At 49.1% G+C, this 24,163-nt stretch overlaps 1 protein-coding gene across 1 annotated transcript in view; it reads left to right on the forward strand.

The window, feature by feature from the left end:
• RABL6 (RAB, member RAS oncogene family like 6) overlaps positions 1-22,470 on the forward strand; it is a 53,056-nt gene extending 30,586 nt beyond the window's left edge. Inside the window, exons 9-15 of the mRNA XM_030961345.1 lie at positions 4,799-5,151; positions 7,369-7,534; positions 14,628-14,846; positions 15,428-15,776; positions 17,828-17,999; positions 19,599-19,648; positions 20,290-22,470. Of these exons, the coding sequence (XP_030817205.1) occupies positions 4,799-5,151; positions 7,369-7,534; positions 14,628-14,846; positions 15,428-15,776; positions 17,828-17,999; positions 19,599-19,648; positions 20,290-20,493 (1,513 nt within the window). The 3' untranslated portion in view covers positions 20,494-22,470. The remainder of the gene's footprint in view (positions 1-4,798; positions 5,152-7,368; positions 7,535-14,627; positions 14,847-15,427; positions 15,777-17,827; positions 18,000-19,598; positions 19,649-20,289) is intronic.
• Positions 22,471-24,163: the final 1,693 nt, after the last annotated feature.

Genomic DNA, 24,163 nt, shown 5'->3' on the forward strand with positions numbered 1-24,163 from the left:
TTTTTTGGGGGTGCTGCATTAAGAATTAAGTGCATCTAAGCCTGTCATCAGTCAGTTTTGCTTGAGAAGTGAGGACATGGAGCATGTCCTGTATTTTGTGGAGCAGGGAGTTACCCTGCTGCATCCATTTTGTCAGGTAGAAAACAGGATGACAGCAGGAATTAAACCTGCTTGGCTGTTGATTCTACATTCAGGGACCTGGGCTAGGGGGATTGAGGCAGTAACTTTAATGAGCCCAAAACAAACATGTGGAAATCTAACCCTTGCTAACCCCAGTTAAAATTATGTCATCCAGCCGATTAATCTTCATTTTCACAATTAATAAAATAACCCAAAGCTTTTCTTGCCATATGAACAATTTATCACAGCACGTTAGAGCAAGGAGCCAAAAAGCTTTAGGCTGCTCTCACCTTCAATATTAAATGAACACAAGCGCTGACAATTTTAGGAATTGTGAGGCTAACAAGTCCTTTTGTGTTTGCCCTGGGGGCAGAGCAACAGTAACCTCAGGCCCTGATGAATTTTTGTTCCCACAGAGCATGCTCATCTTTAAAATTGCATAAAAGTCTCCTCTTGCAAGCAGGTCCAACCACCAGTGAATTATTCAGGAGTTTGAGGATGTTTTGGACTTGTTACTTGGTCTGTAATGGAAGGATTGAAAGGCGCATAAGGAGCCCCTGTGAGTGAGGACAGATGACCCACCTGGACATGCACAGTATAATTGCAGTCTCTGTATCCCAACGGAATAAAGGTGCTCAGGTGTGAGTTCACCTTGTGCTTTGGTAGGACCTGGTCTGCTACATCCAGAGTGGGCACAAAGCTGCTTATTCCACAGTAAGGTTTTGAGGGAGTCCTTTTCCAAAGGTCTGATGGATAGAACAAGGAATGGACAGATTGTGTAGAATCTGAGAAAAAACAGACACATGGCAGGTTTGGCCTGGTGTGTTCCCAAAACAGCCACACTTGTGCCTCTGAGGATGTGTGTAAAGCCAGAGAAAGCATTCATGCATTATGTAGTATTTTCAAAGTGTGGAGGATGCTTAGACACCTCCATCCTGGAAATTACTGCGAGCTTGCTGGCAGCATTTAATGTGTGCTGGTTTTCCACCCACCTCCCTCACAGAAGATCTGTCTATAAAAACTCAGCAGAGTTGGTTTCTGCAGCCTGTATAGATAGAACCAGTGTCAGACCACCCTGATTTCCTCAGTATCACAGCACAAGGCTTGGCCCACGTGTCTAGCTGGTCAAGGTGACATGAAGCACACGTGTCACAGCTGTCCTCAGTGCTGTGCTGGGGTGGGAGTCTTGTGTTGTGCTGTCCCCAGATAACCATTTGTATTTTCCTACTAAAGAACTTGCTGTCTCCTGTTTTTATGCCCTTCACACACCACAGGTGACAAAAGGTACAGGAGCACAGGTGCAGACAAAGCCTGCATGTGTTTTATGCCCCAGTCTGGTTGTGCTGGAGGGAAGGATGACACTCTTTATTCTTCAGTTATGTAGTGGGTTTTTTTCCTCCAGCTCTTAAATTTCATGTGTTTCTGGAGGAAAAACAGGTGGTAGTTGCAGCCTTCCCTCCCTCTGGAGCTGGCTACTTTCCCAGAACAAAGCAGGTTGTTTCCAAAATGGGCAGCTTTGGCAGAACCACGTACAGTAAATCTTTAAATACTCTGGTATTGTTAAGAGTCTTCTGTGCTTTGTTGAGTCCAACTTTAACTATTCTTTGAGCTTCATATTCTGTATACTGATGTGACTCTATACATTCTTTGTGTCTCATTGTTTCCAAATCTTCAGTGTACAATCATCTTATCCTACCTGAGTCAGCCAGTTGCCTCGATGGTGGGACTCAGCAACTTGAGGCTCAGAGGTTGTTCATTCCGATTTCAAACCGTGTTGGTGATTTAGGTGTTCCCACAGACAGTCAGGAGAGCAAGTACTGCTGGCAGCAGTACATTGGCTGCTGGGTGCAGCAGTGCCCAGGCTTGCAGGCTTCCATCCAGGATTGCTGTTGCTATAAACAGGAACATGGGTGCGTGTGGATGATCTGGGATTAATCTCTCCTCACAGCTGGGAGGCAGGAGTCTTTAACACTGAGTGGGTCTTGGAGGAGGAGGAGGAGTGAGTACCACAAAGCAGAGCTGTTCAGTTCTCCTCTCTTTGGCTCACCAGAAGGCCTGGATCAAAGCTGAGAGAGGAGGAATGGCAGAATTCAGCACTCAGCATATGTGATGTGGAGCCGAGGAGTTGTACATTGTATGCAGGCAAAGCTCACAAACAACTTTGCGGGCCATGGCAATTCACTCGGTGTGGGGATAAAGAGCCTTAGCTTTGTTGGATGGAGGCTGAATTGCAGGGCCTCGTGCTTTGTCTTTCCCACCCCACAGACGCCATGCATACCCTGCTTGGAGGATGCGGAGCCATGGCCCCCCTCCTCAGGAAGGGAACACAGTGATAGAGAGGTATTGAGCACACACTATCATGTTCTTGCAGCATGTGTGCACCTTCCAAACCAACCTGATACAGTCTCCACAGAGCTCAGTGCAGGGGTTAAACTCCTTTATGTTTTTTCTCTGGTGCATGACAAATCCATGCATCATTTTCAGTGGAACGTGTTGTCGCACAGCTCGCCCCAGGAGAGGGAGGATGGGGACTGGATGCTGCATCACATACTCTGAGCTCAGCCCTGCCGGGAGCTTATGTTGGTGTAGCCAGTGTTCTGGGTGGAATAGGCGCGTTGTCTTGGCCTGGATGCTGATGGAAGCATCAGTGAGAACGCCACAGCATGGCACTGGTGTAGGTGCCTTGACAGTCTGCAGTTTCCTCATAAGGGACAGTGGAGGTGCAGCAACAATCTCTGCTCTCTGTGATCAGGGACAAGACCCAGGGAATGGCTGGAGCTGCATCAGGGCAGGTACAGGTTGGATATCAATGGACAGCATGTGACAGCCAGGCTCTGGCATGGTTGGGATTGCAGTCCTTAGTCCAGACTTCTGGAATGAGCGAGGCAAGTCTTTCCCAGCCATTCTCCTGTGGAGAGCTGGGAGCAAGAGCACTTTTCCTCACCCTTGAGTAGATGACAATTTTGTTTGTACTGTTGAATTTCTTCCTATTTCTGTTACTTGGGATCATCCAGTTCTATCTGTATCTTGTCCCTGTCTGTTTATGTTGCCTCACTAATCCTGCTTTTTAGTGCTGCCCTTGATCTCCACTTTACCCAGTTACTTAGTTAGGAAGGACTGCTGGTTTTCCAGTTTCCAAGTAACAGCTTCCCTAGGGCTGCAGACACTGCTGGTCACAAAGTATATTATTTTGTTCCTTAAAAGTATATCAGGTTACCGCCTTAAAATAGGAAATCATATCTCAAGGCTTAGAGTTTCTTAGCCCCCACTGTTTGTGTTCTGCTCAGCAGTCAGTCCAGGGAAGGTTCTGGCTGGCTCAGGTCCCTGAAGGACAAGGTCATGCTCTGTGTGGGAGAGGAGACTCTCCCTTCACATTCTCATTGCCTGGAGCATAACCAAAGTCTGTCTTGCAGAACCAGCTGAATCCAGAGCCTCTATGCACAAATTCATTAAGCTTAATGAAATGAGAGGTGAGACTGGGATGTGCTGGATATTACACAGAATGCTTCACTTTGGGTGTCCTCTCTGTATCTCTCAGCTGTGCAGCATGTGGCAGATCTGTTTTTCAGACCATTTAATGGCAAAAACTTGTCTCTGTCCACATTTCTCTGCACACAGTGTGTGAAACAGGCTGCTGACCCTGCGGGCTGTGGAGGGAGGCTTGGGTTAGGCTTGGGTTTCTTTTGGAAAAGGAGAGAGCTTTTCACTCCCTATAGTGGTACAGGCTTTAATGTCCTTCCAGTCGGGAACCCAGCCAGGACCACAACCTGCTCCAGTGCTCCTGCTACTTGGCTCCAGGGCCTCTCACACAGAGGGGTAGTGTGTGCAGGGGAGAACCTGCATGTGGATCTGAAACCCTGCGAGAAGGGTAATGGCAGTCCGTCTTCTCTGAGCCCTCAGGACAGCTCTTTCCTTTGGATATTCAAGGATTCTCCCCTCAAATCCATTCTTGGCTGATAAAGAGGTTATTACAGCAGTTTTCTTGAGTATTGTGATTTGTTCTGCAGAATGTAAAAACATGCCATTCCTAGAGCACTTACTCCTTTAGAGACATGTCCAACAACTGACTTCAGGTTGCATTTCAAGCCCTGGCGTGTTATTATAGTCTGTCTATTCAGGGAGTTTCCAGTACTGTAAGCTTCATCCTGTAGTGCAGAGCAGGTTGAGATACTCCACATCTCAATGCAGATGGGGCAAGTTCAGCTCGTGTGGGTAAACCAGATGTATTGTGACTCAGGGAGTCACAGTGTCACTGGAAGCAGATCCACACCCTCCCAAGCCCAGCTGGAAGCAGACCCATACTCTCCCAGCTCAGCACACAGCCAGATGAAAAGGGCTTATATAAAGGAAGGAGAAGAATTTTTTATATGGGCAGGTAGTGACAGGACAAGGGGCAATGGTTTTAAACTGGCAGAAGATGGGGTTGGATGGGAAGAAATTCTTCCCTGTGAGGATGGGGGGGTCCTGGCATAGGGTGCCCAGAGAAGCTGTGGCTGTCCCTCGATTGCTGGAAGTGTCCAAAGCCAGGTTGGACTTGGAGAAGCCTGGCCTAGTGGAAGGTATCCCTGCCCATGGCAGAGGTTGGAATGAGATGAGCTTTAAGGTCCCTCCCAGCCCAGAGCAGTCTGGGATTCTGAGATTAGCCATTCCTTATATTTGTAATTTATGTTCCCCACAGGTTCCTGGAAATGATGGAAGCCCGAAGCCAAGGACATACATCACCACTAGCAACAAACGGGCAGAGCCCCTCCTCCGGCTCCCAGTCACCCATTGTACCTCCAAGCTCGGCGTCGACGGGCAGCTCCAGCCCCAGCACGCCCCAGCCGCCGCTGCCACTCACCACAAGCACCACCATCTCTCCTGACCCCGCCTCATCCTTCTCACCAGTGCCTGCCCCCGAGGCCCCACAGCTCCCCGCGCCTGCCGCAGCTCCCGCCGCCCCCCCGGCTGCCGCCCCCCCGCCCAAGCGTGGCATCATTGCGCGGCTCTTTGGGACATCTGCCGCGGCCGAGCCCACTCCTCCCCACACAGGTAGGTGCTGGTGCCCTGTCCTGGCAGGATGTGACCCATAGGCCTTCCAGTTTTCATTTTGTTTTTTCCCTGCGAGAGGCTGAGCAGACAGGTGTGTGAAGGCCACAGGCGCCATGCTTGTGCAGCGGGTGTCCAGGGAGACTTGGGCTGTCATTCTCTATTTTCCCTGATCAACATTTTGGTTTGTCTCTGTTCTGGATGGGGACTGTGCCCAGCCAGCTGGGTGGTGGCTGTAGCATGCTTAAGAGGAAGATCCGGAACACACAGGAGACACTAATAAAATAAGTAAAATGTCAGGTTCTTACCAGGAGCAAAAATACCTCTTGAATAGCAAAAAAATGACTAGAGAAGCTATTTGAAGTGCCATCCTTGCACACATGTGGCAGTCCGGAGGGGCTCCTGTGCGTAACGGAGAGAAGCGGAGCACTGGGTTTAAAGGTTATTCAGCCAGAAATGGTCACGTAAGTCCAGGCTCCACAGCAGATCCCCCTCTGGGGAAATCTGCTCCTTCAGAGCAGGTCTGGGAGGAGGGAGCCCTCGGCTGCTGCCTCAGCACTGGTACCCGCTGGAGCAGCACAGCCCTTGGTCCAGAGCCTGCCGGACAGAGTGCCAGGCAGAGGCATCAAGGGTTTGTTGCATGTAATTTTACTGATCTGGACCATAATTTGCCTGTCACATTCACTTTGTTTGCAGAGCTAACTGGAGCTGCAGAGCTGGCACTGCCTAAAAATCATGACATGGTTTGAGTCACCTTTTGGAAATACCTTCCTTCTCACTGGCTCACAGTGCTCCTGAGACACCCACAGAGAGAAAGGAGGAGGTGCTGGGGACACGGGTTGCAATTTCAGATGTTGAAATGGTCTGGTTTTAGATCTGCACACAATGTTCTGCATCCTGTGCCTCTTCCCAGATATGACACAATGCACCCATTTTGGTTTGTTTATGACTCTTCCTACCCAGAGAAAATAAAACAAAAACCAGAGAGGGGAGGAGATGTTAGAAATTCCTTGTCGATAAAAACAACCTTTATAATTTTGTTCTGTAGAAAAAAAGACTCGTCTACTACCAGTGTTACAGTGGTTGGGTTTGGGGCTTTTCTTTTTCTTCTCTTTTTTTAACTTCTTCTTAGCTTGACAGCTGTTTTGGGCTTGTAACTTTCAGCCCTGATATCTCGGAATGCTTAGGAGCGGTTGCAAAAGGCAGCCAGGAAGAGCTGATATGTCAGTGTTGCAAGGTTTCAGTGGTGTGCCAAGGGCCTGCACCTCCGCTCGAATGTACCCAGGCACCATTTCACTGGAAAGCAGCTAAAAAAATCATTGTTACCAAGTAACACTTGGTTTTTCTGGGAGCTACTATTTAAGATTTCTCTTGAAGTCTTGGAGTAGTAATTCTTTTGGCTGTGGTTTAGCTTGCACCAGTGCTACTCTGTGGCATTAGTGGTATTGTTGGTATGTAAAAGTGATCTGAAAGTTCACTTCTATGCTAAGGAGAGTGAAATCTAGAAAAAAAAGGCACAAGTCTTGTTTTACCCAAAAGAAAAGTCTAGATGTGAAGTGCAGCATGAGCAGAGGAAAAACATTGAGTATTGCAAATTCTGGAAAGGTTAATCACTTCAGGCTTCTTAGTTATGCTAATTTCATGAGTTTTCATCCTGATACCTTGAAGATGGGTAAAGGTGTTTCTACAAATTAACTGTATTAAAGTCACTCTCTATTTGAGGTAGCTCTTGAGCTTTTGTTTACACAAAACATCTAAAAGCACAATGTGAACAATTCTGCCTTGGACAGTTACAGCTGAAAAAAGCAAGAGGATAGGAGAGAGGGGTGAACTGAACAATGTAGAGAAGGTAAGAGAATAGTGAAGGGACATCCCCCAGGAGCAGTGCACATAGCACAGGTGTAATAAAACCTGTGGTACAGTCAGTCATAGCATTCCCTGGAGAGTAGAGCCAGGCCTTGCCAGGGAGGTTTTCAGTCCATCTAAAAGCCTGGGTCAGCCTGGTGCATTCTAAACCACAGCAGTCATGACCTGTGAATGCCTTCATGTCAGACTCTGGGCTGTTTTATATCCTATTCATAACCTTCCTCTTCTCTTGCTGTGGAACCAGGGTCCTGCCTCATGGCTGCTGCCACCCTGGGCAGCACAGATCTGGAAAAAGCCAATTTCTGTCTTGCTTGTGGTGACACCAGTGTTTTACAATTCCTGTTGCTAATGCAGATCCTGCTGCTGCCACTCCTCCCCCCAACCCTGCAGCTCCTGCCAAGGTACAGAGCGTGGAGGACTTTGTTCCTGAGGAGAGCCTGGACCACAGCTTTCTGGAAGACCCAGCACCACAGAAAGACAAAGGGAAACCACAGGCCAAACACCGTGTGGATAGCGAAAGGTAAGAAAAGGAGGGTGGCAGCAGGGAGGGCAGGTCCCCAGCAGGGACACACCTGGGTGTGCAGCCTGGCTAATATGGTGCAACCGTTCCCTGATTCCAGAGCAGCTAGCTGCCCCAGAGGCTTTCTGGCTGTGCTATGGTCAGTCGTAGCATTCACTGTTTTCCATTTAGTGACACACACTGCTCCCTGGGAAGGAGGAACATCACAAAAACCAGATTATCACCTTCCTGGTGCTGCTGTTTTGCTTTGTGCTCAGATTAAACCGCTGGGCCCTTTGGGTCAGGAAGGGATTTTCCTTCTGGCCGAGTACACCAAATCATTTGAGATATTTTCCTCCTGGAACATAGTGCACTTTGTAGGGATACTGTGTTTTGCTTAATGAATATTTACCTTCTGCAGAGGCACAAAGTGTGGCCAAATTCCTCTATGACTTGGTCATGTCACTCCTGAGGCACTATAAATGGATTTGGGGTATGGTGGAGGACACTTGGGAGCACTCTGTAGCTCTGTGGGATTCTGGAAGGAAGGATGGAGAAAGTCATGCTCCTTTGGGAGTGTCACTGCATGGTTGCCTGCAGGATTAAAAAAAAACTCTTAGGGGGTGCCTTTCTTTTTCTCTGTGTCTAGTGTTTCTCCCCAGAATTTTCTCACTAAATTGGAGAGACACAGATTTGATGGATGATAGGGAATGGGTTGGATATTCACATCCAGAGAGTAGTGATCTATGGCTCAATGTCCAGTTGAAGATGGGTGGTGTTCCTCAGGATCTGTACTGAGATGTGGACTTCATCCATGAAACAGGGGGATTGAGGACACCCTCATCAGGTTTATCAATAACACCAAGCTGAGTAGTGTGGGTGACGCTCCTGAATAACAGGGTGTCATCCAGAACCTGGAAAACATGAGAAATGGCCCATGGGAACCTCATGAGGTTCACCAAGGCCAAGCTCAAGTTGCTGTACCTGGGCTGGGGCAACCTCTGGGATCAATCCAGGCTGGAGGGTGAAGGGATTGAGTGCAGCCCTGGGAAGAAGGACTTGTGGGTGCTGGTGGGTGAGAGCTGGACCTGCCCCAGCCCTGAAATTGGGCTGATCCCCAGCATGGGCAGCAGGGAAGAGGGAGTTCTGCCTTGCTCAGGTGACACCCCACCTGCAGAGCTGCCTCCAGCCCTGAGGGCTAGCATCAGGAGGATGTAGAGCTGCTGTAGAGAGTCCAGAGGAGGCCATGGAGATGCTCCAAGGCCTGGAACCCTTCTGCTCTGGAGCCAGGCTGGGGGAACTGGGGGTGTTCACCTGGAGAAGACAAGGCTCTGGGGAGATGTTATTGCTGCCTTTCGATATTTAAGGGGGGATGAGGGCAGAGATTTTAGCAGGGCATATTGCAATAGGACAAGAAATGGTGGTTTTAAACTAAAAGAGGGGAGATTCAGACTAGGTATAAGGAAGAAGGATTTTACAACAAGAGTGGTGAGGCCCTGGCTCAGGTTGCCCAGGGAAGTGGTGGATGCCTCATCCCTGGAAACATTCCCAGTCTGGCTGGATGTGGCTCTGAGCAACCTGATCCAGTTGAAAATGTCCCTGCTCAGTGCAGGGGGTTGGAACAAGCTGAGCTTTAAGGCCTCTTCCAGACCCAAACCAGTCTGTGAGTCTATAATTATCTCCTCAAAATGGCAGAGCTTTGCTTATGGCATGAGCTGTATTTTCTCTTTTTTTTTCCCTTTTTTTCTTTTCCTGGCTTTGGTGTTTTCTAACCAAAAAAAAAAAGAAAACGGGATTGTGTATACTGAACTGCTCAGACAAGAGGATGTGCAGCAAGCTGTCTGAAAGCAGGCTGTCTCTTAAGAGGTGACCTAAGCATACTCTCAGGCTCTGTATCCGTTGCTCAGAATATTCCTTGCCTGCTGCCTCTTGTCATCAACACTGGATTAACCAGGAGACTAATTAAGCGTGGACACTGCTCATCTGTGAATTCTGCCTCTTTTAACATCCTTGTGAAGACCCAGTGTTCTCTACTTCAACCACAGCAACCTTAAATCAGTGCTGTTTGTGAGGCTCAATGCCTGTGTAATGCAGGTCAGCCTGAATCATCATCCCTTGTGATGGCAGAACACGTGGATGTTTTATTAAAACGAAAAAAAAAAGGCAAGAAAAAAGTGGCGTTGCTGGCAGCATGCTGGCCTACAAAGCGTCTTGCTTGTGGCTGTGGTAGAGCTGAGATATTTTTCTGGGTCTAACAAGGAGTTGTCAGAAGAGCCAAGCCTGACCTTCTGAGGGACTGGGTCCTGAGGTGCCCTCAGAGCTCTGGAGCTGCAGTTCTACTGTGGTTGGGAGGCTGATCCTTCACAAAGGTTTCTGTGCTCCAAAGTGTCAGTCAGTGGAAGCAAATAAGTGTTAAACTGTATAAAAAAATCAAACATGTTGGACAGGGGTGCGAGAACCGCGCTCCTTTGTTTTGAGTTCATCCTTTGCTCACAGTGATACCCAGTGCAGTCACAACAGCTCTGTTTCCCTGGGAGAAGACATTGCAGCACGTCCCTGCAAATTCACACACTCATTTCTCCTCTGAAACCTGGCATCCATGGCTTGCTCTGGTTTCTTCTATACATCATGCAGTTTTCTTAGTGGCCTGGCAATTTTCCATTCTGTTTCTTGCCAAAAAGGGCCTACTAGAATAAGCCAGATGTGCAGAAATTCAGAGATGCAGATGTGGTTCTGACCATCACCTGCAATAACCGGTTTCTTTCGGGATGTCACTTACAGCCCCACAGTAGCTAGGAACAACATTCCAGTTCTGTAAGCACTGTCCTTGATAATCAGCTTCTGCTGCACTGAGGAGGTGGTTGTAATTCCCATAAAATCTGCTGCAGAAATTTATCTCTGACCTAAAGAACACAGTAGATCTGTGGAATCACTCAAACCTCTGGGAGGTTTTATTGGTTTCAAAAAATGCAATCCTGGAAGCTGCTTTTCCCCTGTATCTGAGTGAAGAACAAGGCTTGAGAATGTCCCAGCAAGATGCATTCAGGTCTCATGCTCATTTTGAAGCAGATACCTGAGTGTTGAGCTTACACAGCTCACCAGCATGCCTGGGTGTGCTGTAGCCAAGGGTAAGCTCCAGGACTGAAGTGTCATTGAAGATGTGGCAGAAGAATGGGCCATGTTTTGAGAATTTGTGAAATTACTTCTCCTACCCAAGAGGAATCGCCGTGTCGACTCTGAGCATGAGTCCTGCAGGGAACTCTGGGAACACCTTGGTGTACTTAGGTATATTCACAGGGTTGGAAGGCAGCTTGGGGGCCATCCAGTTCAACCTCCCCCTCCTCCTGGGCTGCTCAGAAGTGGTTTTCTAGAACTGTTTCCAGATGGATTTTGAGTATCTCCAGAGAATCCACAACCTCTCTGGCAGCCCATGCTGCCAGACATGCTCTCAGTGGAAAAAGTGTTTGCTTATATTTGTGGGGAACCCCCTGAGTTACAGTTTGTGTTCCTTGCCTTTTGTCCTGGCACTGGGCAGCACCAAAAAGAGCTGTCTCCATCTTCTTTGTACCTCCTTCAGCCGTTTAAATACCTTTATAAGGTCTCCTCAAGCCTTCTCCAGGCTGAGTAGTCCTGGCTTTCATGTGGGAGATCCCTTCCTCATGTGAGCAATGCTCCAGTCAGTTAATCATCCTCATGACCCGTACATGGATTCACTCTCTCTTTGCTGTGCGCTGGACTCCAGCTGTGGCCTCGCCAGTGCAGAGCAGAGGGGCAGCATCACCTCCCTGACCTGTTGGCAGTGCTTTGCCTCATGAAGACCAGGACACCATTGGCCTTCTTGGCAGCAGGTGCACCTTGTTCAGCTTGGCATACCCCAGGCCTGCAGTGATGTCCTGGGTTTTGTTCAATGGCATGTTGTGGTTCTCTGACTTGCAGTAGAGAGCTCCCAGAATCAGTTCCTTTACCAGTTAATTAGGAAGGTATTTCAATCTCCCAATTTGCTGTTTTTGAACTTAATTTGCTGCTCTTTAACCTGATGCCCTGAGCCAGCATGGATATGAGTGCACCAGAGGACCTAATCTGGCTCCAAAGCATCTCGCCCTTGGCTCTTGCTGGGTCAGGCAGCCTGGGTCCCTAGGGGGCTGAAGGTGTCTGAAAGCCAGTTTATGCTTTACCTGACAGTGTTCCTGATCTTTCTTTTCTGCATCCTTGGACATTTATCTTAAAGATGGATTAGATGTGTGTGTCCTTACATCTGAAGGGCTTTGAAGTACTTCTTTGCTTTTATGGATCTGTTATGGATTCCATGATGCCCAGCTGTGCTAGCCCAAGGGTGGGAAGGTTCACAGTAGAAGACCAACATCTTCTAGAATGGCCACGCAGGCTCATCCTGCAGCGTGGGATTCCCTCAGCTTACCTGCTTTATTTGATCTTGGGTTTTTTCTTTCGTTAGCCCCACAAAAGGATGTGAGAGAAGCCCTTGAGCTCCTGGGGCTGTGGGAACACAGCCCAGCTAGGTTTGAGGCTGTGAGCTCAGGTTGCATCAGGGTTTTTTTCCTCCCCAGCAGCCAATCTGTGACACACTGGAGGCTCACAGAGGACACCCCAGCAGTCTCTGTGGTCACTAGCTCAGAGCAGACCTCAGTGAGCAGCATCATTTTTGGGGGGTACCTGCACCTGCAGCCACGCTAGCTCAGTGCTCATGCCAGCTTGGCAGTGCTTCAAAGGCTGCAGGGAGCGGTGCAATGTGCTTGGCTTTGCATGCTTTGCCTTCCTTCCAGCTGGAAGCTCAGGACCACAAGCTGATCCTAGTTTTGCCATGTCAGAGCCTGTTTATACTGAAGCAGTGATTTTCCTGATGTATATTCACTCCACTGCTCTGCTCTTACACTGTCGCTCAGCGATCTGTGTTGGCTGGAGATGGAGGCAGGGTTCTCACTGCGGAAGGACGTGACCCACTTTGGTGAGGGGGTGTGCACACAGGGATGTACACCCATTGGGACTGGGAAAGCTGGAAATGCTGCAGGTCTGTGTGGAGTCTGGAAGGACAGTGGCAGGAATCTCTTAAGAGCCCCTGTGCCTACTAGAGCAGGGCTGTGTTGAGGAAAGGCAATGTGTCTAGTTCAGAGTAATATCCTGCCATTTTTAGGATGCAACTCCATTTTCTTTTCAGTGCATTTCAAGAGAAAACCCTGCCAGTGCTTTGAAAACCTCAGGAATCAGTCACTTGTCATTCCTCCAGCTTTGGGGGCTGCTTGGGCACCAGTTTTCCTCTCCTTTGTGTGGCTGGGCTGTGTGCCTCCATCCTGGCATAGTGTGAGAGCAGCAGTGTTAGTGATGAAGGGGCTCTTCAGCAGCCTGGCCCTGCTCAATAGGGCGCTGAGAGCAGGTCCTGAGAGCAGAGGAATCCACACAAAGAGCAGAGGGAGGGCCTGTCCTGGTCTTAGCACTCCAGCCCAGACAAGCACTGGTTGTGATCACTGCTGTCCCGTTGTCACAAGCAACTCCATTGTCTGTTGGCAGATGCATTAACTCTTTTAAACTATCTTGTCAAGCAGTACCCAGCCATGTAGAGGAGCCAGAGTGAGCAGTTGCCATCATCCCAGCTCTGTTTAGGGTATTTCTCATCTCACCAGCATGCCATACTCCACTGTCTTCCAGTACTTGGCCTGTGCTGGGAACATCACTTACTTCCAGTTAAAGGATTTTAGGGTTTTGTTTATGTCTGTACAATCTAATCTGTTCCAAGCTATAATATGTTTTTTGTCTCTGTATAAAAAGAAGGTTGTTCTTATACCATCCAGGTGACATCATTAAAAGGGCAGAGACTTGTGTGTGGGGTTATCAGGAAGGAGCTGGTTATCTCTTGTGGATGAAACAAATAGAACAAGGAAAGGTGATGGCAGAGGCTCATCAGCTGAGCCTGGGGAAAATATCTATATTCCTGACATGAGCACAGTTTTCAGAAAGTGTTAAAATTGAGTCCTAGGGACATTCAGACAAGAATCCTCAATTTCAGCTGCAAAGCTCTCTCAAGCTGCCTTTGAACACAGAACTGTGCTACATTCAGGGAGGCTGACAGACTCCCAGCTCTGGCAGTGTGTCCTTAGGTTAATTTAATTTGGGCAATGTTAAAGCTTGGCTATGGTGTCTGTGTATCTGCCTGCTTCAGGGAGCACTGCAGAAATAGAAATGGTTCCAGGAAGCTAGTAGCTGCCAGTGAACTCCCATAGCAGTGACAGTGTATGATCAGGTTTAATTACAGGCTGTGGGGATGAAGACAGGCAGTTCCTGTGGTTTGACTGACTGATCCTTGCATGGTGGATGGAGCTCCATGTTCTGATGAAGCTGTGGCAACAGGCTTCTCTGTGCCTCTGAGGCTCATCTTCTCCAGCCACTCATTTCCAGCTTGAGGGGCAGCAGCTGCTCTGTGACACATCCTGCTGTGGCCCTTTTGGTGTGGGGCCAGTGCCACTGCTGCAGCCTGCAGGGAGCAGGTCCAACCTGAGCTGGACAGTGGCAAGGGAAGGCTGGCAGCGCACAGAATCACAAAAACACCAGCTGGTTTGTGTTGAAAGGGACCTTAAAGCTCAGCCCATTCCAGCCCCTGCTATAGGCAGGGACACCTTCCACTATCCCAGGTTACTCCAAGCTCCATCCAACCTGGCCTTGTACACTTCCAGGGATCCAGGGGCAACCACAGCTTCTCTGGGCACCCTCTTCCAGGGCCTGCCCACCCTCACAGGGAATAATTCCTTCCCAATATCCTGTCTAACCTTGCCCTCCTTCAGCTTAAAGCCATTCTCCTCATCCTGTCCCTCCTGACTCTTGTACAAAGTCCCTTTCCAGCTCTATTGGATCCCCTTTATGCACTGAAGGGGCTCTCACACCTCCCTGGAGCCTTCTCTTCTCCAGGCCTGACTAGCCCCGTTTCAGCCTGTCTCCAAAGCAGAGGTGCTCCAACCCTTTAATCATCAGCTGTCCCAGGCTGGGGACGTGTCCCCAGAAGTTGGCTGTACAAGCCAGGCTAGTCTGTCTCAGTGTTCGTGCAGGGGGAGGCAGGTCTGTCCAGCACCTCCTGGGGGGCTGTGTCTGATCACTCTCTGTGTTGCAGTGATGGAGAGGTGCCTGGAGGGAACCCCATGGTGGCAGGTTTCCAAGATGACGTGGATCTGGATGACAAAATCCCCAGTGGACCAGTGCTGGCAGCAGAACGGGTGCCGAGCAAGAACATCACCCTCTCCAGTGAGGAGGAGGAAGTGGAGGAGGTGAAGGATTCTAAGGTCATCCTCATATCTGATGGAGACAAAAACACAGAGCAGGAAAAAAAAAGGTACAGAGCATAGACTGGAGTGTGGGGTTGTGCTGGCAAACCTGGATCTCTCTTCCATTTTGCCACTGACTGTGTGTGGCCTTTGGGAAGTCTTGGTGTCTCTGTCTGCCTGTTCTTCAGCTGTGGGCTGGGGCTATGGTTACTGTAGGTGTAACTGCTGTGTGTGGTGTGTCTTACCCCATGCCTTGGAGCACTGTGCTCCTGTGCCAGTGGGGCTGTTCTGCATGCTTTTCCTCAAATTTGAACAAGAGCCTGGAACTAAGCACCAGAGGGGCTGTTTGTAGTGGTGTGGGGAGGAGAGAGGACTCAAGTCTTGGGTGAAGGGAGTGGAGTCACTCACCACACCCTGTGCTGGGGAGTGATGATGTTCTCCACATACCACATGCTGTGGGGTGAGGGTTAGGATTAGGGACACGAGGGTTATCCTCAGCCTGAGTGGTGCATTTGACCCCACACCGCTATAGGATGCACTGCCTTTCCCAGTGGGATGCATGATGCAGCCTTCAGTCAGGCTCAGCTGTTAACTGTGCCTTGCTCCAGAGAATAGGATGGACAGACTCTGACAACTTGTTTCTTCTCAGGTCTTCCAGAAATTCTCTGAAACCCCAGAGTGAAGCAATTTTGACCAAAGCAACTGACCTGAAGCCTCCTGACAGTTTACCTCCCCGTTCTGGGTCTGAACGAAACAACAGCAGCAAAGGCAACACAAGCCTGGCAGCTCCTGCTGCTGCCCTCACAGCAGCAGCCCAGGCCTCAAAGGCCGCTGCCCAAAGCAAAGGACTTGCTTCCAAGCAGAAAGTGGTCAAAGAGGAGAAGCCTGAGGAGTCTGACAGTGATCAAGAGGGACCAATAGCTACTCAGATGCTCTCATTCGTTATGGATGACCCAGACTTTGAAAGTGAAGATTCTGACAGCCAGAAGAAAAAGATGGTAAATAACAGCCTGTGTTGCTGTGAGCTGTGCCCAGCTGAGCTGGAAGGGTTGAGGCATTGCCCTGAGCAGAGCCTTCATCTGATCTCCCCTCCCTCAGCAGCAGTTACTAAGCAACCTGCAGAGTTTGATGTGAGCACAAACCCAGTAATGCTCTGAGTATGGAAGCCACCTGGCAGCAAGAACCCCATAGAATCACAGATCCATAGAATCCCCTGAGTTGGAAGGGACCCAGAAGAATCATCGAGCCCAGCCCCTGTCCCTGCCCAGACCCCCCAGCAACCCCACCCTGTCCATCCCTGGCAGTGCTGTCCAAAGGCTCCTGGAGCTCTGGCAGCCTCGGGGCCGTGCCCATTCCCTGGGCAGCCTGGGCAGTGCCAGCACCCTCTGGGGGAAGAACCTTTTCCTAATATCCAGACTAGACCTTCCCTAACATGAAGTTTGTGTTTACAGACACAAACAAGATTTATGCTTGGGTGTTCTACTGTGCTGTTTACTCTTAGCCAGTCCAGCAGCACTGGAGGTACAAAATGCAAAACTACTGGGTTTTCACGTGAACTTTAACATGCAGAAGGGTGTCTCTGCCAGAAAGAGTGAACTCCTTGCAGTCAATCCAGCAATAAAAAGACCATCACAAAATTTGCTTGGCAAGGCCTAAAGGGAAGAAGGAAGGTCTGATTGGGAAGGACTTTCCAGGACAGCAGAGGTAGCTGTAAGGTCTGTGACATTCAGCATGTGGCAGCAGGTGTCTGCTAGAACAAATACGCCATGGGTCCCCTCACACCTACCCTGTATTATGGTGGAGAAGACACTTGTCTTGCACCTCTTCTCTGAACTGGTCAGAACTTGCTGCATGGCTTGAGATATCCCTGAGTTTGGTGACCACTTCTCACAACCTGCAGAGCAATCTCTGGAAACTGCTATCAGTGATTTGGGATGGGCAGTGGCTGTTCAGGGGTGTCCTGATGTCTGGGTTTGCTGGTGTTCAGGGGGTTTCCCTCAGTTGCTGTCATTCTGGAGTCCTGTTGAAAGGGCTATTGTCACAGTTTCTTTGACCTTATTCATGTGTCATGCTGTTTATTAAGTAATTTTCTATTCATTTTGCATCTTAACTTACTGCTTTTCTTGACAATATGAAACCAAAAGTATTTGGAGCAAATTTCCATCTTTTGCATGATCCAGTGAGAAGGGATTGATGAGAAAGCAGCAGTGTCAAGGAATGCCTGACCCTGGGAATGCTCCATAGCATGTGAATGCTTTCCCACTGCAGGGTGTACTGGTCAGGCAAACCAGTACAGCCATTGCCATTAAAGGGTGGGGGCACTGCCTGACCAGCAGCACAGTGGGGCCATTTTCCATCCATGTACAAAGATACAAGGAAAGGTTGGGTCAGATTCTGAAGAGGATGAGTTGGCAGGTATCAGAAGATCATTAAACTGATTTTCCATTCCCATCATGCAGAGATGGAGGATTTTGGGGTTATTTCCAGGCTCTGCAACATCCTGGGTTTTAGCTCATGCTGAAGGGGCAGATTTGCCCTGGGAGCACATTCCCTTTTGGCTTGATGAAGGGAATTATTCTGCAGACACACTCTGCTTCCTCAGCCCTGCTGCCTCTGGTACCTGAGACCCAGAGAGCTGCACAGCAGAAAGCATTTGTCACTCAGGGCTGGAGGGGAGTTTTCAGTCTGTTTGATTGGATTTTCCCAGAACAGAGATGCCTCCCCAGGGCAGAAGGAAGCTGATGCTGGTGAGCTAACAGAGTTGAAGGTCTCATTTAATCCCTTTATATAGGGAATTTGATTTCAGCAGCCCCAGTGTGAAGTTTTCAGAACACCCTTGTCAGTACTAGTGCAACTGAGGCATTTTACCAAGGCAAAAATTAGAGCTCATGAGATCCAGGACATTGATTTCCAGGCAATAACAGCTCATTTCAGCTGGCATTTCCTTCCCTCCTCCCCACCTGCTGACATTTGACATTTTTGTATGCAAAATGGTTCGAGATTTTGGTTGAAGTATTTGTCAGTGTTGTCTGCCTTTGCTTCTCTCTAGAATGAATTCCCAGTGCGAGAAGATCTCTCTGAAATATCTGATGATGATACCTCACTGGCAAAGCCACCCCAACCTGTGAAATCAACAGTCCCCTCCTTTAAACTGAAAAATGACTCAGATCTCTTTGGCTTGGGTTTGGAAGAAGCTGGTCCCAAGGAGAGCAGCGAGGAAGGTAAAGCTCACACCTTATTTCCACTCTTGCTGCTTTTGTTTGTCAGGCATCCAGTTTTTCCAAAGTCTTTCCAGAAAACCAATTTGCACTAAATAAAATACCCTCTAACTTCATGCAGTGCCCTGTGTGAGTCTGTATTCTGGTTTAGCACAGCATAAATAGCTTTTAAGTTTTTCCCCATGAGGATGAGAGCTTGGCTTGTCCCTGGCACCAGCCATAGGTTATTTTTGTCCCAGCTGCAAGCAGAAGCACATCTTTCACAAGCTGCTGCTGTGTAAGCCTTCCTGCTTAGCCCTATGTGCTTGGGAATTGGTGTTCAGCATTGCATTGCAGTGTCCACCCCCTCCAGAATTTGGATCAACTTGAACAAAATGCTCTGACATACCCTGCCAATTTCCTCTTCTGTTTTTGAGAAAGATGGGGGGGGATCCTATTCATGCAAATAATTCCTGCTGTCTAGGCATTACTGCAAAGCAACTTCCTATAGACCTGCCCCGATGTCAGCATGAAAGATGGGAATTTAAAGATTTAAGGAAGGAAAAAAGCTGTGAGCAGCACCAGAGAGCGCTCCTTGAATAGCTGTTCCAAAAGTGTGAGGAAGGTGTCACAGGCTGCCATGGTTCCATCAGCTTGTCACTCCAAGCTGCTGAACAGCAGAGCTTGAAATAGCTGTAAGTGCATCTGCAGAGGCCCAGGTCAATAATTTAGCTTCAGTTTAGATTCTTAAATAATTAAATGTGGGTTCTTCATCTCCTCTTTTGGTGATAAATATAAAACCATCTCTTGGTCATCAGTGATTGGAGCTTGACTGGCAATTAGGCTTCTCCATGGCTGCATTTACACATCAGCTGAGGAAAAAGGCATTTGTACGTAAGAGTGACAGTCAAACAGCACATGTGAAAAGTGGTGCTGCTGTGAAGCCTCTTGTGAAGCAGCCAAGCCGGTGGTCCCCTGTTCAAGGATTTGTGCAAAGGCAGTGGACACTCAGCAACCAAGTCATCAGCCATAGTCATATCTGACACATGTGACAGGGATGGACTCTGGGACTCGTTTGGTAGTGTGAAAGTATTCACCCCTGTAGAGCAGGGATGCTTTGGGAATGTAATTTCCATATACAGTGTGAGCAGCAGTGAGTGTTGGCCTGCCAGGGTGTCCCATCTGCTGATACCGTGTCCTCAGTCAGCCTCAGAGAAGATGCCGAGGAGGATTTCCATCAGAGGGGAACTGTTCCCAAGAGCTCTTCTTCATTTCTGGAAATAACAATCCAGTCCCAAATTTGGCCTTTGGACCAGTTTGTAGAGCTAGTCTCTAGATGTGTTTCTTAGTAGCTGTGACACAGTGAATGCTAGGTCAGTGTTGATCACACAGATCATATAATGCTCATAATTAGACGAGACAGATATGGTTCAGTCAGGATGTGAGTGCTGGGGCCTGTGTTGCTTCCCAAAGGGGCACAGTTTGGCCTGGGGCGCTGGCCTTGCCTTTGCCCATGGATGCCCAGAATGGAGCATTTTGTTCTCAGAAATGGGCCCAGGGTAGAATTACAGCTCTTACCATTTAAATTAAACACAATGTTTCTGGATTGTTTTTTTTTAACAGATAAACAAGCTTCTAAGGAGAAAAAGAAGAAGAAAAAGAAAAGCAAAGAGGTATTGTTAATTAAACAGATGTGCCGTGTTACCCACCTGCCAAGAACAGAAGTGGCCTTCCATGGTTTCCTCCTTGAGAAGGGGACTTGGTGGACCCCCTTCTATGCTCACATCCTGCACCTCTGATCTCTGCCTCCTAGGCTCTGCAGACCACTGAACTTCAGAGCGAGCTTATAGAGCAGTTGAATTTTGGAAAGGGAGTGTGTGAGTTTGTAAAATACAGGATGAGGAAGAGCAGTGCCTCTCTGCTAGACTGTGTTCATAGCACCATGATTTTCAAGCAGAAGGGTGCCCACAACATACATCTCATGGATAGTGAGGGAAGCCTGCAGGAGGCTTTGTCTGTGCCATTTAAGCCTGTCCAGTACCATATTGTTGGGCACAAACTGTCAGAAAGACCAGTGCCCTGTATAACCCAAATGGTCTGTCTGCTTCTCTGTCCAAGCTTACAAAAGGGTCTTTGGTGCTTCAACCTGAGTAAGAGTCCTAATTCAGTTGAAGACATCCCTGCCCACGGCACAGGGGTTGGACTAGGTGCTTTCCAGCCCAAACCATTCTTCAGAGTCAGGTGTCAGGGCAGTACATCCTGGGTCACTGGCACTCTCAGAGCATTTGCTAATAAAAATGTTCTCATTTTGCAGGAAGAGGACAAGTCAGTGAAAAAGAAGAGCAAACACAAGAAGAGCAAAGAGAAGGAGGAGAGCAAAGAGGAAAAAGAGAAAAAGAAAAAGAAGAAGAAGAGCAAGGAGAAAAGCAGTGAGATAGATGAACTTGAGGCTTTTCTTGGCGGAGGAGGAGCCGGCATGAGCAAACCACAGGGCGGGGGGGACTACGAGGAGCTGTAGTTTGGCTGCGAGTGGACTCTGCACCATGGCTGTCTCCATCTTCTGTGATGAGTCACCCCAGGACAGGCACAGATGTGTAAAGCTTTGGCCCTTCACTGTATGGTCTCTCAAACCAGAATGAGCAAAACAAAAGCTTTACATCTGTGTGTGCTGCTCTGGTGCATCGTTACACAAAGAAAACCAAGCTGAGATGTATGTGAGCCAGGGGAAGGTTCAGGGCATGGCTCCCAGGCCTGCTGCCAGGCTGTCAGTTTTTCTCCTTGCAGAGATGCCCCATCAGGTCACTGGCAGGCTGTGGGGCAAGGGGACCTGCCTCCTGCTCCATCCCTGCTGCATTCCACTCCTGCACACCTGAAATTCCTGTCTTGTTAAGAGGAGTGCAACAAAACATGCTGCATGAACACATCATGCTTGACTGTCTCAAGTCTTTAACTTCTTATCCTTCCTATTTTTTAAGGAGAAAAATTATATTGGCCATTGCTTCACCCAGCAGTTGATGAGCTTTAAGTCAAGCAGATCATGCTATGGTACAGCTCTCTAAAGCAGCAGGCGCAGGGACAGTGTGAGAGAGAGTATGATTGTTGAAGTCCTTTGAACAGGACCTTTCTGCACAGCAGCTTAATTAGCCCTCACTGGTGCTGCTGTTGGAATTCATGAAGCCCATTGATTTCCGTGGCCCCAGTGTCTCAGACACTACATGTAAGCTGCTATGCAGTTTGGGAAGACAATGAAAAGTGCAAAGCTAACCTGAAAGAGAGAAAAAAATCAGTGCTTTTCTGCATTTCCCACCCTTGAATTTGCATATTCCAGAATCCCCTGCTGCTGGGACCTCTCAGGGACATGACTCCATGTGGAAATGAAGATATCCAGAGCTTCAGAATTGGCTACAGGGCAGTGTTGGCATGGCAAGGCATTTGCTTCTCAGGCATTTTCCAGTCAGGCTGTAAACCCTGGCTGCTGCTCCGTGCCGAGAGGGACCAGCACTGCAGCTCAGCAGCGTCCATCCTGCTCCAGCCTCTGTCCATCCTGCAGCCAGCCAGTGTGCTGACTTTCCTGCCCCAAGCAGAGAGCCTCCTCTGTCCCATGAGCTTGGGAAGTCTTTTAGTTTTTGCTTTGAACTTAAACCTATGGATTAGTACCTGCTCAGCAGCCATTGGATGGGCACTATGGCTGCCCCTTGGCACTCACCTGTGTCTCAGTCAGCAGTCCCTGTGTTTGATGGAGCTGGTCAGTTCTCTGTACCCCTCCTGGTTTGGGTCTGGGGTCCCTTGCTCAGCTCAGATGGTGAAGCTGCCTCCAGGTTCTGTGCATTACATTCCCCTCTTCCTTGTAAGTTGATTTGAGGTTTGGTTTTGTTCTCCCTCACCCCTTTCTGTTGTAAAATGTCAGCCATGAAATCCAAGCTGGTGTTTCCTTCTGCATCCCTGTAAAGCAATGTTCTATTGATCCATTCATCATTCCAGAGCTGTCTTGACCAGCAGGCATTTCCTTCTCCATTTTTCTTTTTCTTGTGCCCAAAATGCACTTGTAACCATTTCCCTATAAAACAAACTGGTTTCTTGCTGTACGAGCAGTGCGTTGTTCAGGTCTGTCTGCCATTAGCATTTGCCTCTGAGCATTCCACGTGGCACTGTAGGGAAATTGCATGGGACAGTTCAAACTTTGCACAGCCGGGGAGGAAAAGGAAGATCGAGACGGGACCGGTTTGCTGCCCTTCTGGGCAAGGGCAGGTGGAAGTTCAAGCCTCAGCTGCTGCAGTCCCAAAAGTGCTTCTGTTCCATCAGGACTTTGGGTCATGTTCCATTTTTGCGTTGAAAAACCCTGGTACAGTCCATTCTGATTATAAAGCTCTGTTGTACACTTGTCTCTGCACATCTTCTTCTACCCCAGAGCCCGTGTGCCTGGGCTCGGGAGCTGTGTGTCCCTCCTTGTGCTGCTGTGCTCCCACACCTCATGGGAGAGGGTGCTGAATTAAAATTCATTCCAAAAAAGAAGGAGCTGAACATAAAAACCATGAATTCTTTCTCCAGAACTGACGTCTGCCCTGAGGGAGCTGTTGCTTCCCCCGGCGTGGAGGGGGCGGGGGTTTGCTCAGGTGTAGCTGCAGGGGGCTGTACTGGTGGCCAGTCCCTGCTGACAGGAGCTGGCCTCCGTGTGTCTGGCTCCTGTGCCGGGTTTGCTGCCATAGGAGCCTCCACATTCCCTGCAGCTTGTCAGCACAAGGAGCTGAGGCAAAAACAAGCAAAGATGAATCATTCTGCTCCAAAATACTCCTGTAAAAGAGAAAAGCAGATGCACAAGGATCTGCTTACACTGGCTGGCTCTACTTACACTCGAGCCAGCACAGGAGGGTGTGTGGCATGGTATGGCTTCTGCAGCAGGGCCAGAGAAATCCCACCCTGTGGTAAGGTGGAAGCGTGGAAGGGAAAAGCAACAAAAAGGCTCTTTTTATAATGCACACAATCCCAGAGTGATTTAGGTTGGAAGAGACCCTAAAGCTCATCTGATTCCAGCCTCCTGCCTTGGGCAGAGACACCTTTCAGTAGACCTGGTTGCTCCAAGCCCTGTCCAACCTGGTCTTTTTAGGCTTGGGCTTCTCCCTTTTCCAGGGAATGCTGAACTGGTTTGAGCTACAGCGTGAGCTGTAACCCAGAGCCAGCAAGCGTGAGGGAGGGGAGAAGGAAATAGGCCTTGTTTGAGCCAGGCTTTCCCTTGCCATCCTTTCAAAGAAGCTAAATATAAAAAGTATGTACATGCCTGTCATTATACGGAAGCTTCTGCAGGATCACAATGATATAAATAGTTACTGCAAGCATCTCTGCAGGTACCAGGGTATTTGCTTTTGGTTTTATCACTCATCAAAAAAAAATCAAGAGCTTGAGGCTGAGGAGCTACAGTTTCTTGGAGCTAGTGCTGGTCAGAGCTGCAGGGGCTGGGTTTTGAGCAGTAGGAGGGAAAAGTGCAGATTTATCACTGCATTTTGGCTGGGGTTGTTTACCCAGCACAGCATGGGAAGCCTCATCCATCAGGGACAGGGTAGTGCCTGCTCCCCTGCCTGCCTGGGATCTCCAGGGCCACCAAAGTGTCTTGGCTTCCACTGTGCTAGCTTGGAGCCAGAGCACTCGGGATAAGCCAGGACAGAGCTCCAAGGGCCCCTGCTCTCACCCAGTGTCCTCCTAGCCAGGATGGCCCAGGTGCTGTCCCATTCTCTGCAGGTGTTTGTTTGGGGAGCATTCCTTGCTGTACCCATCCCTGGAGTGGGACAGCCCAGTGTGACAGTTCACAGCTGTTGTCAATTGGCAGCTCCTGGTGTGTGACAGTGCAGCTGCTGAGAGGGACAGTGGGTGCTGAGAGGGGCTGTGGGTGCTGAGAGGGGCTGTGGGTGCAGTCAGACTCCAGAGCAGACTGACACTGACCTGAGCCCAGCAGTTCTGCCATGCCTGACAGCCTCGTGGCTCCTCAGGTGGGAGCCAGTTTTGGGGAGACCTTCCAGCTGCCCTGCATCTATGGCCTGAAGCTGCCCACCTCTGTTCTGTGCCTGCTGTCCCCAGGATTCCTCCTGTGTGCACAGCATTACCCTCCTGATGGCCCAGGTCTCCTTGGTACAGGTGGCTGGCTCAGCCTGCTGAAAAGGTTCTTCCTTACATTAGTCTGTCCTAGTGGTTGGCAT

This window comes from Camarhynchus parvulus, chromosome 17 (genome assembly GCF_901933205.1).
Source record: "Camarhynchus parvulus chromosome 17, STF_HiC, whole genome shotgun sequence".
In the NCBI taxonomy this organism is placed as follows: domain Eukaryota; kingdom Metazoa; phylum Chordata; class Aves; order Passeriformes; family Thraupidae; genus Camarhynchus; species Camarhynchus parvulus.